Source organism: Alosa alosa, chromosome 24 (assembly GCF_017589495.1).
Source record: "Alosa alosa isolate M-15738 ecotype Scorff River chromosome 24, AALO_Geno_1.1, whole genome shotgun sequence".
Taxonomy (NCBI): Eukaryota; Metazoa; Chordata; class Actinopteri; order Clupeiformes; family Clupeidae; genus Alosa; species Alosa alosa.
The window spans coordinates 13,464,891-13,479,880 of NC_063212.1; the positions used below are offsets into that span (position 1 = coordinate 13,464,891).

The 14,990-nt window shown below is 41.2% G+C and overlaps 1 protein-coding gene across 1 annotated transcript; it reads left to right on the forward strand.

Annotated features, from left to right (window-relative positions):
* Positions 1-370: 370 nt before the first annotated feature.
* On the forward strand, positions 371-14,519 carry LOC125289580 (protein mono-ADP-ribosyltransferase PARP14-like). Its single transcript, XM_048236512.1, has 14 exons — positions 371-1,617; positions 1,849-1,976; positions 4,769-6,343; positions 6,525-6,764; positions 7,109-7,333; positions 7,580-7,637; positions 9,102-9,245; positions 9,351-9,410; positions 9,789-9,965; positions 10,444-10,623; positions 10,904-11,536; positions 11,756-11,889; positions 12,072-12,252; positions 13,039-14,519. The coding sequence occupies exons 1-14, from the start codon at positions 1,446-1,448 to the stop codon at positions 13,323-13,325; spliced, it is 4,194 nt and encodes a 1,397-aa protein (XP_048092469.1). The 5' UTR covers positions 371-1,445; the 3' UTR covers positions 13,326-14,519.
* Positions 14,520-14,990: the final 471 nt, after the last annotated feature.

The following is a 14,990-nucleotide window of genomic DNA, read 5'->3' on the forward strand; positions in this document are numbered from 1 at the left end:
GCATTGGACCAAGAATGTGCATGTCGAGACCAACTTTTTATTTTCTATTTTTATAAGGACAGCCAGTTCATTATTTTGGGTTGCTATTAAATTATGATGGTTGGCATCTCATTGTCTGCAGCAGTCCTGCTTTAGAAAAAAATGTATGTGTAGCATACTCGCTCAAATTGATAACACTCATTGATAATAAGCTAATTTTCATTCATTGTTGACATGGTCCATGGAGGCTCAGACGGGTGTCTGATGAACACGCCTCTAAAAAGCACAAACAAGTGCGAAAGTTGCAGCCGTGACGACAGGGAAAGTGCAGGCAGCCACGAGAGTGATTGGTCGTATAAAATGAACGTTGCTGATGTCTGGGTTACACAAAGCTACAACGACACAATCATTATGTTTTCTTAATGACCGACAGTTTAGTTTATAAATAAAATACACTGTTAAAGTGCCATAAGTAGGCTGGTTTACTAAATGACAGTTGAATTTCTGAATAAAAAGAATTTTGGTGCAGTTTTTGGAATTTTACCCGGATACAACAAACACTATTTTTTGATTGGATGTCGGTGGCTATTTTTTTTTTATTATTTGGCTGGTGAGTGGTAACCTGGTGAGTGGTAAGTGGTAACCTGACTCTCACCAGATGAATTTCGTTGTTCGTCGTTCGTGTCTATCACAATAGTGGCATGAAGGCCACTTCATGATGTCAGTCATGTTTATGTTTATTTGCAAATTACCTTTTTACAAATACAGTTTGGATGAGTATTACAGCTTTGTTCTAAACTTTACAATATTACAAGTCACACATTTGCCTGCAACTTGCAATTGTCTTCTAGTCAATGGAAAAGAGGAGATAAACTGAATGAAACATTCTATGAAACCATTCTGGCGTGTATTTGTATGTAACACCAGTTGGCCTGTAGATTCTCACTGACAACAATTGTCATGCTCCTACATTTTCAGTTGCCTGTCAGTGACAATGTGCAACTGGACAATATAACAAGGCCCATGATAAAGAAAATAGTTACAGTTACAAAATGGGTTACAGAGGACCAAAATACCCAGACTTGACTGTAAATCAAATAAATATTACCCACATTACCCATAAAAATATACATTAGCTGCAAGAAATAAGCAAAATCGATTAATGCATGCTGAGAAGTATATGTTTAGGAAGCAGCTCAGTAGAAGATTCCCATTTGGAAATCTTGCAGGTCATCCTGGAAATGGCACTGATGATTGCTATCCGGTTGATTAGACAGTGGATAAAATACCTTTTTTGTACACACACACAGACAGACACACAAACACATTCACACCATTTTTTGCATAGTCACTGAGACCGCAGTGAATCTCAGAGTAATAACTGGTGAAACCACTGTCACAAGTTTCCACAAGACGATCAGCAACCCTGATGATCAGCTACAGACTAACAGGTCTCTCAGAACTGAATGGCGCACTACAGGTTCCCAGTGTTTTTTGAGGCCAGAGACCTGACCGACTCCGAGAAGGAGAAAATTCAGAAGTACTTTAAAATCAGGAGGAAGTCAGGAGGAGGTGAATGTGGGCCAGTGGAAAAAGTAGACGATGACACCTACAAGATTTTATTTCTGGAGCAAGAAGGTGACTATACAATATTTCCTCAAGAGTTTCTTTTTTGATATAGGAACATTCAAACTATTATTATTATTATTATTATTATTATTTTCATATAATATGGATGGATGTAATCAAGAGTAGTATAGTCAAGGTAAAGTGGACATTAGGTCCATCTTGGTCGGCTCCTCTGTTAACAGTAAAAATACATTAAGTTAAAGATGCACACATATAATTACAGTCTGGTATGCTCTACAGATCAAGAAAGAGTTCTTGGCCCAAAAACGCATGTCATACGTCTGACTTCGGACCAACACCTTAAAATCAAAACAAAGCAATATGCCATGAACGAAATCAAAATCAAGCAAGTCTCTCAAAATCAACAGGTGAGTAACATGCTCTATTTCTGTCTTCGGACATATTTACCAATAATGCATATATTATTAAACAAGTTCGCTCTGTAAAAAGTTTCAAATGCATAGAAATATAAAAATGCATCACTGATAGAGAAAATTGATTTCTTGGAGTGTTAGTTTTCAATAATATTGTTACTTTGCACTAAAGGACAGAGGGGAGAGCTATTATGTTTCAAGTGCGACTAAATAGTTTTCATCCTTCGTTAAAATTTACATTATTTTATTAATGTTGAAGTATGACAAGATGTCTGTTAAAACAAACAGGAAAGTAAATGCTCTTATCTAACTCTATGGTAGATCGTAAATAAGCTCATTTTCCAAAAAGTTGGTGTGTTCTTTTAATGGTTCTCATAGTTTTTATTCCCTTCTACTCACACTTAGCTATATTATGGAGAACAGACAATTACAGTATACGGGACAACGGGATAGTCACGAACACACACGCAACACACACGCAACACACACTGCAGATTTTGAATTTGGTTTCACTTTTCTTACCATTGTGACATAGGGGTCAAAGTCTGCAGTCATCTGACTGTTGTTGATGTAAAAAAAAAAAATCATAAAAACCGCCGATGCAGATGAGATTACATCAAAATGCCAGCTAGATATCAGCATAACTTATCAGCCCCTTGCAAAAACATATAAAAAGTATTTGTTGGCACCCTCATGGCAGTGACTTTGTGAGAACCTTCCTTTGTGGGGTTTATCCATTTATAGTGTATTATAACATCTAAGAGGGCACTTGTATACATTTTAATTCATAACTCCCTTTGTTCTAATGCAGGGGTTCTCAAAGTTTTGATTGGTGAGGGCCAATTCAGGAACCCAACATTGAACTGAGGGCCAAAGGGGGGGGGAAAAAAAAAAAAAAACCTGGAAAAAAATCCCATTTGTATCATTTTAATGAAGGTTGCATCTCTACAGTTTATATTTATTGCATTAAACACATTTTAATTCATAACTGAGGCTAAACCTGGCAAAACTTGTGAAAACCTTAAGAAAAATTGCAATGCACACACAAACCCTGGGGTTCTCTACCCTCAACAGACAAATTTGGGAAAAAACAGTTCTTGCAGTCCATTTCAAGTACAAACTTATTTAGAACAAACAGTCTCAGTGTGCCTTGCTTCTTATCAGCATAGGCCTTATTCAGGGCCAATTCCAGCTACCAAAGCTCCACAGGAAAACCTGACGGCCACGAAACACCACTAAACGGAGATTCATTCTTTTCAAAGCACACAGTACAGTTGTGCAGTTTTAACAGTTTTACAGATGTTATCAGATGTTATCGCGGGCCGCCAGAAATGTTTCCGTGGGCCGCCATTGGCCTCTGGGCCGCATTTTGAGAACCTATGTTCTAATGGAAAGGCACAATCAGGGAACACCGAGTATACCATTTTTATTATTAAGTATATATTTTTTTTGGTCTTTTTGTCTTTATTCTGATAGGAAATAAGTGGGAGAGAGAGAGGGGGAGATGGGGTGGGATCGGAATATGACCACAGGTCAGATTCGAACCTGGGTCCCCGTGGGCACTTTGACCCGTACATGTTATGAGCGATGTAGCCTGTTGTGACAGCGCCCCCCAAGTATACCATTTCAAGGTGCATTACATCACATTTTCACCACTAAAAGGTCACTCATTCAGACACTAAATGGAAATCTCCAAAACATTTTGCATGAAGGGGCACTCTAGAGGGCACAGAAACCCATGATTTCCCATGCCAGCCTAATTTTGAAAGCACTAGTAACACTATTTCAACCTTGGGGGCACCTTGGGCACCTTTAGGGTGCACAGGAAGATGATTTGTTTTTGTAGCTCAGTGGCAAACCTGTTCAGTGGAAAACCTGTCTGTTCGGAATGATCTGTATGATGATGTGGTGGCCTGACACATACTATTTAAATGGTTTCATGTTTTCCTGTTTATTATTGCATGGTGCTAAGGTACTACTGTATGTGGAATTTGTATTAAAACATGCAACATGACTTAGAAATACCAACAGAATGTGAAGAAACAAACTTTATGGATAGATGGATAAGTTAATATTACATTCAGCTCAGATTGTTTACTATCTTTACTATATTTTAAGAGGACTGAGACAATGGCATACCTTCCTTGTACATATCCGCAGATGGAACTGCATTTCATTGTAATGAATAATAAAGTAGTTCTGCCATGGCAAGATATCTATTCACACACATTTAGTATAATTTTTGACCAATAAAAACATGAGTTTGATTGCCAGACTTGGCAGAGGTATTTGATCGGGAATCCAAAGTTGCATTAACACTGGCTCTCAAGACTGTACACTAACGTGACTAATGCTATTTTCATATTTTCATTTATTTTGTATTCATATTCATATTTTGTTGTGTTATAGTTGTAAGTCCATATTGCCTATCCCTACACCGATTCTGTATTCTGCTCCTCTGTCACTGAATAAAAAACACCTCATATCAGATAAACAATAGTGATTGGCTTGATTTTTGTCTGGGTAGAAATCTGGGGCAGAGGTGCCAGACAGATCTGCCAGAACAATCAACATGAACTCTCAGATCCATCTGGGTCCCAGGCTATGGCATTTAAATAATATATGGAAAATGTTCAATTTTGGTCAGGAGCTCAAAAAAAACTTCACCCAGCACCACTCATACCAGAAGTCATATTCAGGTTAATTTGATAATTTTGATAACAAAAAAACAATTGTATGGTTCAATACTTTGTAATAATAATGCATAACCTGTTCCTATTCCATAGGATACTCCTGGCAAAGATGAAGAGAAAGTGCTAGTCATGGAAACTTACTTAACTCAGTACCTGCAGGACAGTCCGAAAGCTCGGCGGGACCTGGATCAGTGTCTTTCCTCTCTCTGCAGATCCTTCCGGATCCTTCCAGAGGAGGGGAAAGTGGTGGTGAAGAGAGGAGCTGCCCATTCTGGGCTGCCCCAGGCCAAATGGGAGACGCAGGTGGACAATGTGTGTTTTCAGCTGAAACAAAGGTACCGCTGCTACTTTGAGGTGGATCCAGCAAGGGTTAAGACCCTCCAGGAGAACCCTTTCATGTGCTCTGAAAATCTGTGCACCTATAAGGAACTCCGAGAAGATCTGGCAGTGGTAGTGGGAGAGCATGATGCGATAGAGAAAATGATCCAACGTTTAGACGCCCTTCAGGTAAAGCCACAGATCCACCGGGATTGTGGGATACCATTGATGCAGTTCACCCTGGTGGAGGAGGAGTTTGGGAAGAAAATTAAGGTTTCATCCCCACACATCAAGATTACCATGCAGGGAAGAGGTAGACCAGTGTTTGAGGGACCAGAGGCAGAGGTAGAGGCTGCATGCACTACACTACAGGAGCTGGTCAAGAAGATCCAACAAAGGATACTCCAGTTACCTGCCCCACTCCTTGCCTTCCTCACATCTAGTGGAGCCATGGAAACATACCAGACCCGGTTCCAGCAGAGCCTGAGAAGTCCAGTGATGCTTGAGGTGGGACCAGACCTGGTTCTGTCCAGCCTTACTACAGAGGCCCTTGAGGAGGCAGCAGCAGCTTTGGAGAGAGACCTGACTGTGGAGACTGTTGTCTTGGAGCGAGCAGAAACAGAGTCACCTGGAATGGTCACTCTTAAGGAAGTCTTAAGTCAAGCCCTGCAGCAAGCAAACCATGGAACTATGAAAGTACAGCTGAGCTATGGGAAACCGTCCAAGGCAGACTATCGGATGCTAGTCCAGATAGTCGGAAACAGAAAAGAAGTGGATAGGCTAAAAGACATTCTGCTTGACCACAAGATAAACCAAACTAACATCCATTACTCTCTGAATCTCCCCAATGCCGTAGTGGCTGACCACCTGCATAGAGTACTGGAGCTTCTTGGAGTACAGCATAGTGATCTCCAATTGATCCCCACTAAATCACCATCCCCTTGTTTGCATTTTGCTGGACCTCGTCAACTGGTGCAAGAATTTTATGTGACACTGACCTCAACATTACAGTCTCTAGTTTGTAAAGAGTACAGCATGGAAGGGCCTGGAGTTTTGCAGTACTTCAATGGGGAAGGGAAGAACAACATTGCTTTACTGGAGCTCTCTCATAAGGTCCTGATCCTGCTGTCTGACGAGGAGAAACAATCTGGAACAGGTTCTCAACCCACAAGCCCCATTTCCATCTCAAACCTCACCATGATGGGTAAAACAGGACCTACTCCTGCCCCAATTCCCTCATTACCCACAAAAGTGACAGGGGGGTCATCTTCCACAGCACCAGGTGGATCATTTCTCACAGGCAAGAAAATAAAGCTAGAAGTAGTGCTGGGGCATCTTGAGGATCAGCAAGTGAGTAATCTATTTGTATCTATTTTTCTTGATTTTAGTTAATTTAGCTAATGATTTAATAGCTCTCTTTCCTTCATACATAGAGAATGCTATTTAAATGCTATTCAAAACTATTTAATACATTCTGTTTGAATAGACAATGTATAGAGATGATTCCATAATATTAACTTCATTATTTAAGGTTGATGTGTTGGTGGCCCCTATGGTGAAAGCAAATCTACTCAGCCTGAAGATTGGACAAGCCCTGGCAAAGACAGGAGGAGACCAGCTGAAGCGCAATTTCTCCCAGTCTATAAGATTCCAGAAGAATGTAGAGCCAGGGGACATTTTTCAGGTGGAGGGGACCTCTACTTTGGGATGTCAAAAGATAATCTTTGTGGAATGTTTGCCTTGGAATGCAACAAGTGGCAGCAGTGAAAAGGTAAAGGAGAGGGATTTCTTTTAACCCTTAAAGGTGTGGGTTTTTCAACATTCTAACATAAGATTCCGTTCTGAAGAAATTAAAGTTTCTAAAATTCTATGTTGAATTCAATGAAACCAGATATTCTTTAGAACGCTCATTTTCCAACATTCCCATCACACCTGTGTGACGGTACACCTTTAATTTTCTTTATCTTCCTTTCGGTTTCCGTCTGTCATTGATGATTATGTAAGCAGTGTGTTATGACACAGCAGTTACCCACTCCACCTGCTGGTTTGAAAAACAATGCTATGCAAACTTGTTTACTCTTGATGCATTCCTCTTGTTTACTCCTCTTGTTACAGGCATTGCGCTGTGGAATGAGGCAGGCCCTAAGTCTGTGTGAGCAGTGTGCCCTCAACTCTGTGGCTTTTCCACTGATTGGGCCTGGAGTTGTCCTGAAGACACCTGTTAAAGAGGCCGTTTCCATCCTGACATCTGAGATTGGCTTGTTTGGACTGTCAGGGTTAACTGGCTCACTCTCCAACATTCGTATTGTCATCCATCCAGACTACCCAGATTCCAAAGCGGTAAATATTTACTGGAACAGCTATTGCTGATCTTATCCGTAGGGTTTTCAGAACAATACAAAAATAACTGATAATATGATAAGTGTGAACATACCAAAGACAGACATGTTTTGCCTTGTCATCAAGTGTACAATTCAGAACATTTTGGCAATTTCTTTATTGCAGCTGATCAGTTTCCCAGGCTCATGTTAGAAGTCCTATTACCATTATCATAAAACATGCAACCTACTTTCTACTTTGCTTCAGGTCTGCCGGGATGTTTATGGTGGATTAAACTTACACAGGAGGGATGGCAAAGGACAAGGTGTTTGTATGAAAGTTTAGTTCAATTGTGCCAGGGATCAGGAATGGAGGGTGTGGGGTAATTATTACCGCCGCGCAGCGAAGCAGCGGTCATATAGGTTTAGTCCTTTTTTTTTTTTTTCGCATGGCCAAATTTCCGTCAAGGATTCCTGGGACACTGAAAGACCGGGGAACACGAAACTTGGTGGGCATGTAGCCCCACATGGATAGCATGGAACCATCGTTTTTTGTTTTGATTTGTAGCCCCCCGCTGGACTGGAACCCCCGAAACGAGGGTAGGGCAGACACAGTTTTCTGTAAATATCTCGAGAACCGTAGGGTTTAGGAGGACCACCTTTTTTTTGTATGTTGATCTTAAGGGGCCATGTCAACCCATTCCATAACCACTCATTTCATGTATAGCGCCACCTAGTTAAAAACAAAAAAGTAAAAATGAGGTCTTGTAATTGCAGGTATCTGTTACCTAACATAGTCAAAACTGCACGAAATTGGAAGTGTAGGATCATTATGACACCCTCTGAATGCACGCCAAGTTTTGTGGAATTCCGTTCATGGGGGGCCACACAATAAATTAATTTATGTTACTGTACACCAACTGGCCTGTAGGTGGCCGGAGACAGTTTTCTGTGAATATCTCGAGAACCGTAGGGCCTAGGAGGACCACCTTTTTTTGTATGTTGGTCTTAAGGGGCCATGTCAACCCATCCCATTACCACTTATTTCTTGTATAGCACCACCTAGTTAAAAATTAAAAAGCAAAAAATTAGGTGTTTTTATCACAATATCTCTGGCTGACATGGTCAAAACTGCACGAAATTGAAAGTGTAGGATCATTATGACAACCTCCGAATGCATGCCAAGTTTCGTGAACTTTCGTTCATGGGGGGCCATACAATAAAATAATTTATGTGTACATTTAGTGACCGTACACCAACAGAGTTTTCTTTGAATATCTTGAGAACCGTAGGGCCTAGGATGACCAATTTGTTGCGTATGTTTGCCTCCAGGGGTCATGTTAACCATTCCATATGCACACATGTGCATAAACAGATACACACGCACACACATACATTCACAGTAATCATACGTATGACACATACTCACAGAGTAGACATATGTACGCATGCATGCACATGCACAGACACAGGCACATACGCAGGCACACACACAAGCACATGCACGCACACACCCACCCACACATAAACATAAACATGTACACGCACACTTGCACACAATTCAAGAATTTCTCAGAATTATGAACAGGCAAGATGGGTGGGGTTGTATAAAATGTATTTTACATGTGAAATCTATGAACCAATCATGTTTTAATACTTGTTGTCTGGCAGATACCAGTGAGAATTGAGTGTGCATAATGCAATTCAGTGAGACAGTTAGAATCATATATTTTGTACCGCTCTGCCACCAGAATTAAGTAAATCACTGTGTGCTCCTCTGTTCTGCATAGCTGTGTTTGGATCCCTGACCTCTGACCTGGAAGAAGTCACACTGACAGTAGGAGGCATACAACTTTATCTGGTACGTGGAGACATCACCAATGAGACTACAGATGCCATAGTAAACACCACGGACTTTAACAACTTCGATTCAGGTACAAATGAGGATCGGAATATGGATAATAAATTGAAGTCAATAATATTTAATCATTATACAACATACATTGCATTTGTGATTGTGTGGTCTGCTCTATTCACAGCTGTTTGTAAGAGCATACTTTCTGTGGCGGGACCAAAAGTCAAAAAAGCTCTGAAATCTGGTAAGCACTTGTTGTATTGATCTTTGGATAAATTGGCTTCATCTTAATAGCAGCACGTTGCACTTGCTTGATCACATAAGAGAGAGGTAACAGGAGATCTGCTGGTGTCCCTGAATCCACCGTTGCTCTTGGAGGAGAAATAGTAATTAAGAAAGAAATGGAAATATACATCCAAATATGGAATAAAGAAAAATTCCGAACTGCTGGATGACTTGCTGGATAGATATTCACCTTGTATGAATCCTGTCTGTGCCTGCCACTGACCTAAGTACTCATATAGATACCTACCAAATATAGCATGGAACCCAGAGCAATGAAATTGAATGAGAGAAGTAACAATACAATGAGATCCTTGACAATTAGTTTACCTTTATGCAGCTCAGGTCAACAGAGGTAAGATCTTCACATCACAGCCTGGCAAGTTCCCCTGCAAGGCCATCATGCATGTGTGTGGAGAAAATGACCCAGAGTTGGTTCAGGATCTGACCAGGGACATCCTCCTCCATTGTGAGAGCAAAGGATACCAATCAGTTGCCATTCCTGCTATATGTGCTGGTGAGGATAGGAACAGTCTGCTAGACTATTTGTATTTGAATATTTGTTTACATTTGCTGAGTTGGTTGAGTAATAGAATGTGAGTGCAGAATGTCTTTCAACTATTTCACTATTTCTATTATACTAATTCCAAAGACATTGGCATAACTTATACTTCCTCTGCTGAGCTAATGGAAGCGTTGGGCTGTGTGTGTGTGTGTGTGTGTGTGTGTGTGTGTGTGTGTGTGTGTGTGTGCGTGTGCGTGTGTGTGTGTGTGTGCGTGCGTGTCTGTCTATGTGGCAACATTTAAAAAAACTGATTAAAGCAGAATGGGTTGTTATATAAGTCTTTAGTTACATTATTGTGCAGCTATGATATATCACTTTGGTCCATCTTACTCTACTCTGGGTCCATAATACACCGGCAACAACTAGAGGAATAAAACTAAAGCAGAAGCTCTGTGTTTACTGAGATGTCATCGCTTGTCTGTCTCTGCAGCTGCGGGAGTGGACCCATGTATAGTGGCAGATGCAATCTTCAGTGGGATAGTGGCCGCAGTATCCAGTTGCTCCTTCCAGCACCTTGTTACTGTCCGCCTCGTTCTGTTCAGCATGCCGGTCTTCCAGCAGTTTCAAGCCGCTGCTGACGCCATGTTTTGGACACCCATTAGACTAAAAAGTGATTTCTCAAGTCAATGAATTGTCATGTAATGAGTCAGTGGAAGACTATCCTTCCCACTTTAGTGTGTTCTCACCAACCTGAAACACGATGTATTTCACATACATAAAAAGCAAGGCACTGGTCGCACTTTGTTCTGTAACATTCAGTCAGTATCAAAAAAATCTAAATTTCATGACTTCCTTTGATAATGCTAAGTCTAGTCTAGTTCAGTAACATGTTATACACACTTCCAGCATGTGATGATACAGAATCCTTCTCATCTTGTGTATCTCTACAGCCACTACTCCACTAAGAGCATCCACAGCTCCAGCTCAAACGACTCAACCTGGGTCACTGTACCCAGACCTGAGCTCCCTACTGCCTTCATCCCTCATCCCAGCTGTCCCTCCTTCAGCCACCTTTATAATCTTAGGCACATCTGTGCAGGATGTGTCCAGTGTCTGTGCTGGTCTGCAGCAGGCCTACACATCCCACTGCTCCCAGCAAACCCTGGCCCCAGAGGAGCTGGCTGGGCTCTCCCATGCAGAGCTGCAGGATCTGGTCGGCAGAGTGAACAGCCTCGGGGTGCAGCTGGAGCCGTCTGGGCCTGGCAGTGGGGCAGGGGTGGTGGTGAGGGGGCTGAATGAGGGGGTGAATGAGGTGATGTACGTCATGCAGGGGGCATTACGCCGACAGGTGGTGGAGAGGGACCAGAGGGAGCTGTTCAACAATGTGGTGTGGTGCATCATGGGACAGCGAGGAGATTGGGAGAGGTTCCCTAAAGAGGCCAATCAGAAGCTGGAGAAGGGTGTCACTGGAGGGGTGATGGATGCTCATGGATGCTGTTGGAATGTAGATCTCCGGAGGAAGCAGGCGACTGCTGTGGGTTCAGGTTATGTGACCCTAGTCAAGCGACTACAAAACCTGCCAGGTATTTAGATAATGATTTAGTAACGATTTAACCATTATAAACAATGAATAATTACTAAAAATCTGACCATATCCTTTGGCATATTTTAAAGAGTCATCAGTCACTGTGACAAGAGGAAGAGTTCTGTGTGTGCTTTTAATCATGTAGTTCTTCAAATCAGAGCTTGAAAAACATGACTAATCGGTGGAGGATTTTAGAGATGATCTATGCTTGTTGCAGATTTTAAAGTCCCTCTGTACTGGGATAGTCTGGTTCCCGGTGAGGCCCTACAGGTGATCCCACTCATCCCCCTCTGTGCCGAGTTTGAGCGTGTGAAGGCAGATTTCAGGACCTGCATGAGAACAATACTCAAGGTACTCTACCTCACAGGAGGACTTCTATCCTATAAATACAACTTCTATCTACGGTAATTGTTTCACATATTACTCTCGATGTAGTAACTAACCTTGATGTATCTGTGTGTGTTTTGTGTAGCCTCATTCGATTATGGTCCTATTAATCATGCTGTGTGTTTATTCTATGTCTGCCCTCTCAGATTGAGCGTGTGCAGAACGTGCACCTGCGTCGGGCGTTTGATGTTCAGCGGCAGCAGCTGGAGGATAAGAACGGTGCACCTGTAGGGGCCGGGGAGAAGATGCTCTACCACGGCACCACAACCCAGGCCTGCCAGTCCATCATGAAGACCGGCTTCAACCGTGGCTTTGCAGGCCAGAATGGTATGTTCTTATCTCTTTGCTGTGTGCCTACTCAGTTAGCAAAGCATCTTTCAAGTGAAGTATGAATGAAATGACGTGTCGGATAAATCATCAAATTATTCTTGTTTTGCACGCCAGAACAGTACAGAAAATGAAATGTACAATTTGTAAAAACACTCACTTGGTGAACAGGTGTATTCCTATTTAATGTAGGCTATGCCTTTTAGTGTATGCTTCTTAGATATAGGCCTATATGTACATCACTGCAAAAGTTGCAAGTGCTGATCAGTAGGTGGGAATACATGATTCTGATTAAACGATAGAAGGATAGAAGTCCTCCTGTGAGGTAGAGTACCTTGGGCAGCCATGGCCCACTGGTTAGTACTCTGGACTTGTAACCGGAGGGTTGCCGGTTCGAGCCCCGACCAGTGGGCCGCGGCTGAAGTGCCCTTGAGCAAGGCACCTAACCCCTCGCTGCTCCCAGAGCGCCGCCGTTGAAGCAGGCAGCTCACTGCGCCGGGATTAGTGTGTGCTTCACCTCACTGTGTGCTGTTTGTGTTTCACTAATTCACCGATTGGGTTAAATGCAGAGACCAAATTTCCCTCACGGGATCAAAAAAGTATATATACTAATACTATACTTATACTATTCCGAATTAAAAAAAAAAAATCACTTTTTCTCACTTACTCTTACACTCAATTTGTTTGTTTTTTCCTTTTCTTTGTATCTGCCTGTGTTTGTAAGTGTCTCTCCACTGTCTTCCATTCTCATCTTTCTCATCTATTCATATTTTCCTTTCTTTTCAGCCACTGTATATGGTCTAGGAACCTACTTTGCTGTGAGTGCAAGCTACTCAGCCAAGCCCGTGTACTCCCGCCCAGAAGCAGACGGCACTCAGTGTATGTTTGTCGCTCGAGTTCTGGCAGGTTTCTACACGTTGGGTAAGAGCCTCATGAGGGTTCCCCCACCTGTCTCTCCTCAACAGCCTGACATCCGCTTCGACAGCCTTGTGGATAACCAGCAGAACCCCAGCATGTTTGTGGTGTTCCACGACAGCCAAGCCTACCCAGACTATCTCATCACATTCAAATGAGTGTGGAACACATATTGTACATGTCCCTCCCTTCACACTAAATTTGAATGACACTGTTTTTTTTTTGTTTTTTAATTCAGCAACATTTTACAGTAATCAACAAAGATGAACAATTAAAGCTGATTGGATACATTTTTAAACAAATACTGGTTAGATATGACTGAAAGATGTTGCTACTAAAATTATGCAACAAGGATCAAAAGTTAAAAACGTAATGTTTTATAAATCCCCTAAGATTGTATTAATTTAAAGGAACTATATGCAACATCCCTGGAAGTGTGGGCTTATGTCCATGACAATACCCTTCCTTGCTTTGCCTTGCTGTTTTCTGTACAGTGACTCACTGGTGCCTCTTGTTGTACAAAGTGGCACAATGCGAGTACACAGCTGAGCTTGCTGGTTAGCATGCTACTTCATTATCTGTGCAACAGCTTACACATTATAAAAAAAGGTTATTTCTTCACTTCATGCTACTATTTCTACATTATTGTGTTATGTTATGTATCATTTCGTCATGTTTTATGTTACAATTCTTACATAATTGTCTGTAAAGATAATACAGTGCTGCTTGACAGTTTGTGAACCTTCAGACATGGTCATTTGTTTTTTTACAAAAAACAAAAATCAAAATAACCTTATTTAATGCACATTTAAACCCCAATTTGTAAGGCTGGCTTTCCAAATAATAGACAGAAACAAAATAAAGTTATATAGTTTCATTATATATTCACAAAAGTGGTTTAGTTCACAAAAACTCTGCAAAAGTATGTGAAATGTAGTTAATTTCTTGTAGCACCTCCTTTTGCAAACAAACGTCTTCTGTTCCCATTAACCAGTGTCTCACATCTGGTTCTGCATTTTTTGCCTACTCCTCCTTGCAGAACTCAGCCAGTTGAGATACATTTGTGGGACAACTGGCATGTACTGCCCACTTCAGATCTAGCCAAAACAATTCTAGTGAATTATCTGAACTTTGACTAGGCCAATTCAGAATATGAATTGTCTTTATCTTAAGCCATTCCTTGGTAATTTTGCTTGAATGGTTATAGGGTCATTATCCTGTTGTAAAATCTATTTCCTCCCTAGCTTCATCTCCGTGACTGACATGAGGTTCAGATCAAGAATTTGCTGATAGACCTGAGAATTCATGGTTTTCTGGATGATATGATATTGTCCAGGCATAACAACAAATCCACATTTGTATTTTATAGTATTTTATATTTTATAGTATTTTACAGTATTTGCACTAGTATTTTATTGTATTTTATTATTTATTTTTATTCCATTGACTGTCTATGCACAATTTCAAAAAATTTTGCTGCTCTTATTCCAATTATTATATGTGCCCTCTTATTCCTTATTTACTTACTTTTTGTTTACTTGAACCATGTTGTCTGTGGACTTAAAATTGGTCAAATATGTCTTGTCTTCGTAATTTGATCTCTTTGTATGTCTGGAACAGACAATAAAGCTGTGGGACTTTGACATTTCCACCACCATGCTTCACGCTTCATGCTGTTGAGAGTGGGGGTCTTTTCTTAAAGTGTTGGCTTTCCTCTAAACATGATGATTTGGATTGTGACAGATAATTCTATTTTGGATACACCTGTCCAGAGAATAGACTTCCACAAGGGCTCTGAAAGTTGAATTGGGCAGTTTTGTTCT

Coding starts and splice junctions, on each gene's coding strand:
- LOC125289580 (XM_048236512.1), top strand. CDS start 1,446: ATGGCGCACTACAGGTTCCCAGTGTTTTTTGAGGCCAGAGACCTGACC. Junction 1,618..1,848: donor TTTATTTCTGGAGCAAGAAG/GTGACTATACAA, acceptor TATGCTCTACAG/ATCAAGAAAGAGTTCTTGGC. Junction 6,765..7,108: donor CAAGTGGCAGCAGTGAAAAG/GTAAAGGAGAGG, acceptor CTCTTGTTACAG/GCATTGCGCTGTGGAATGAG.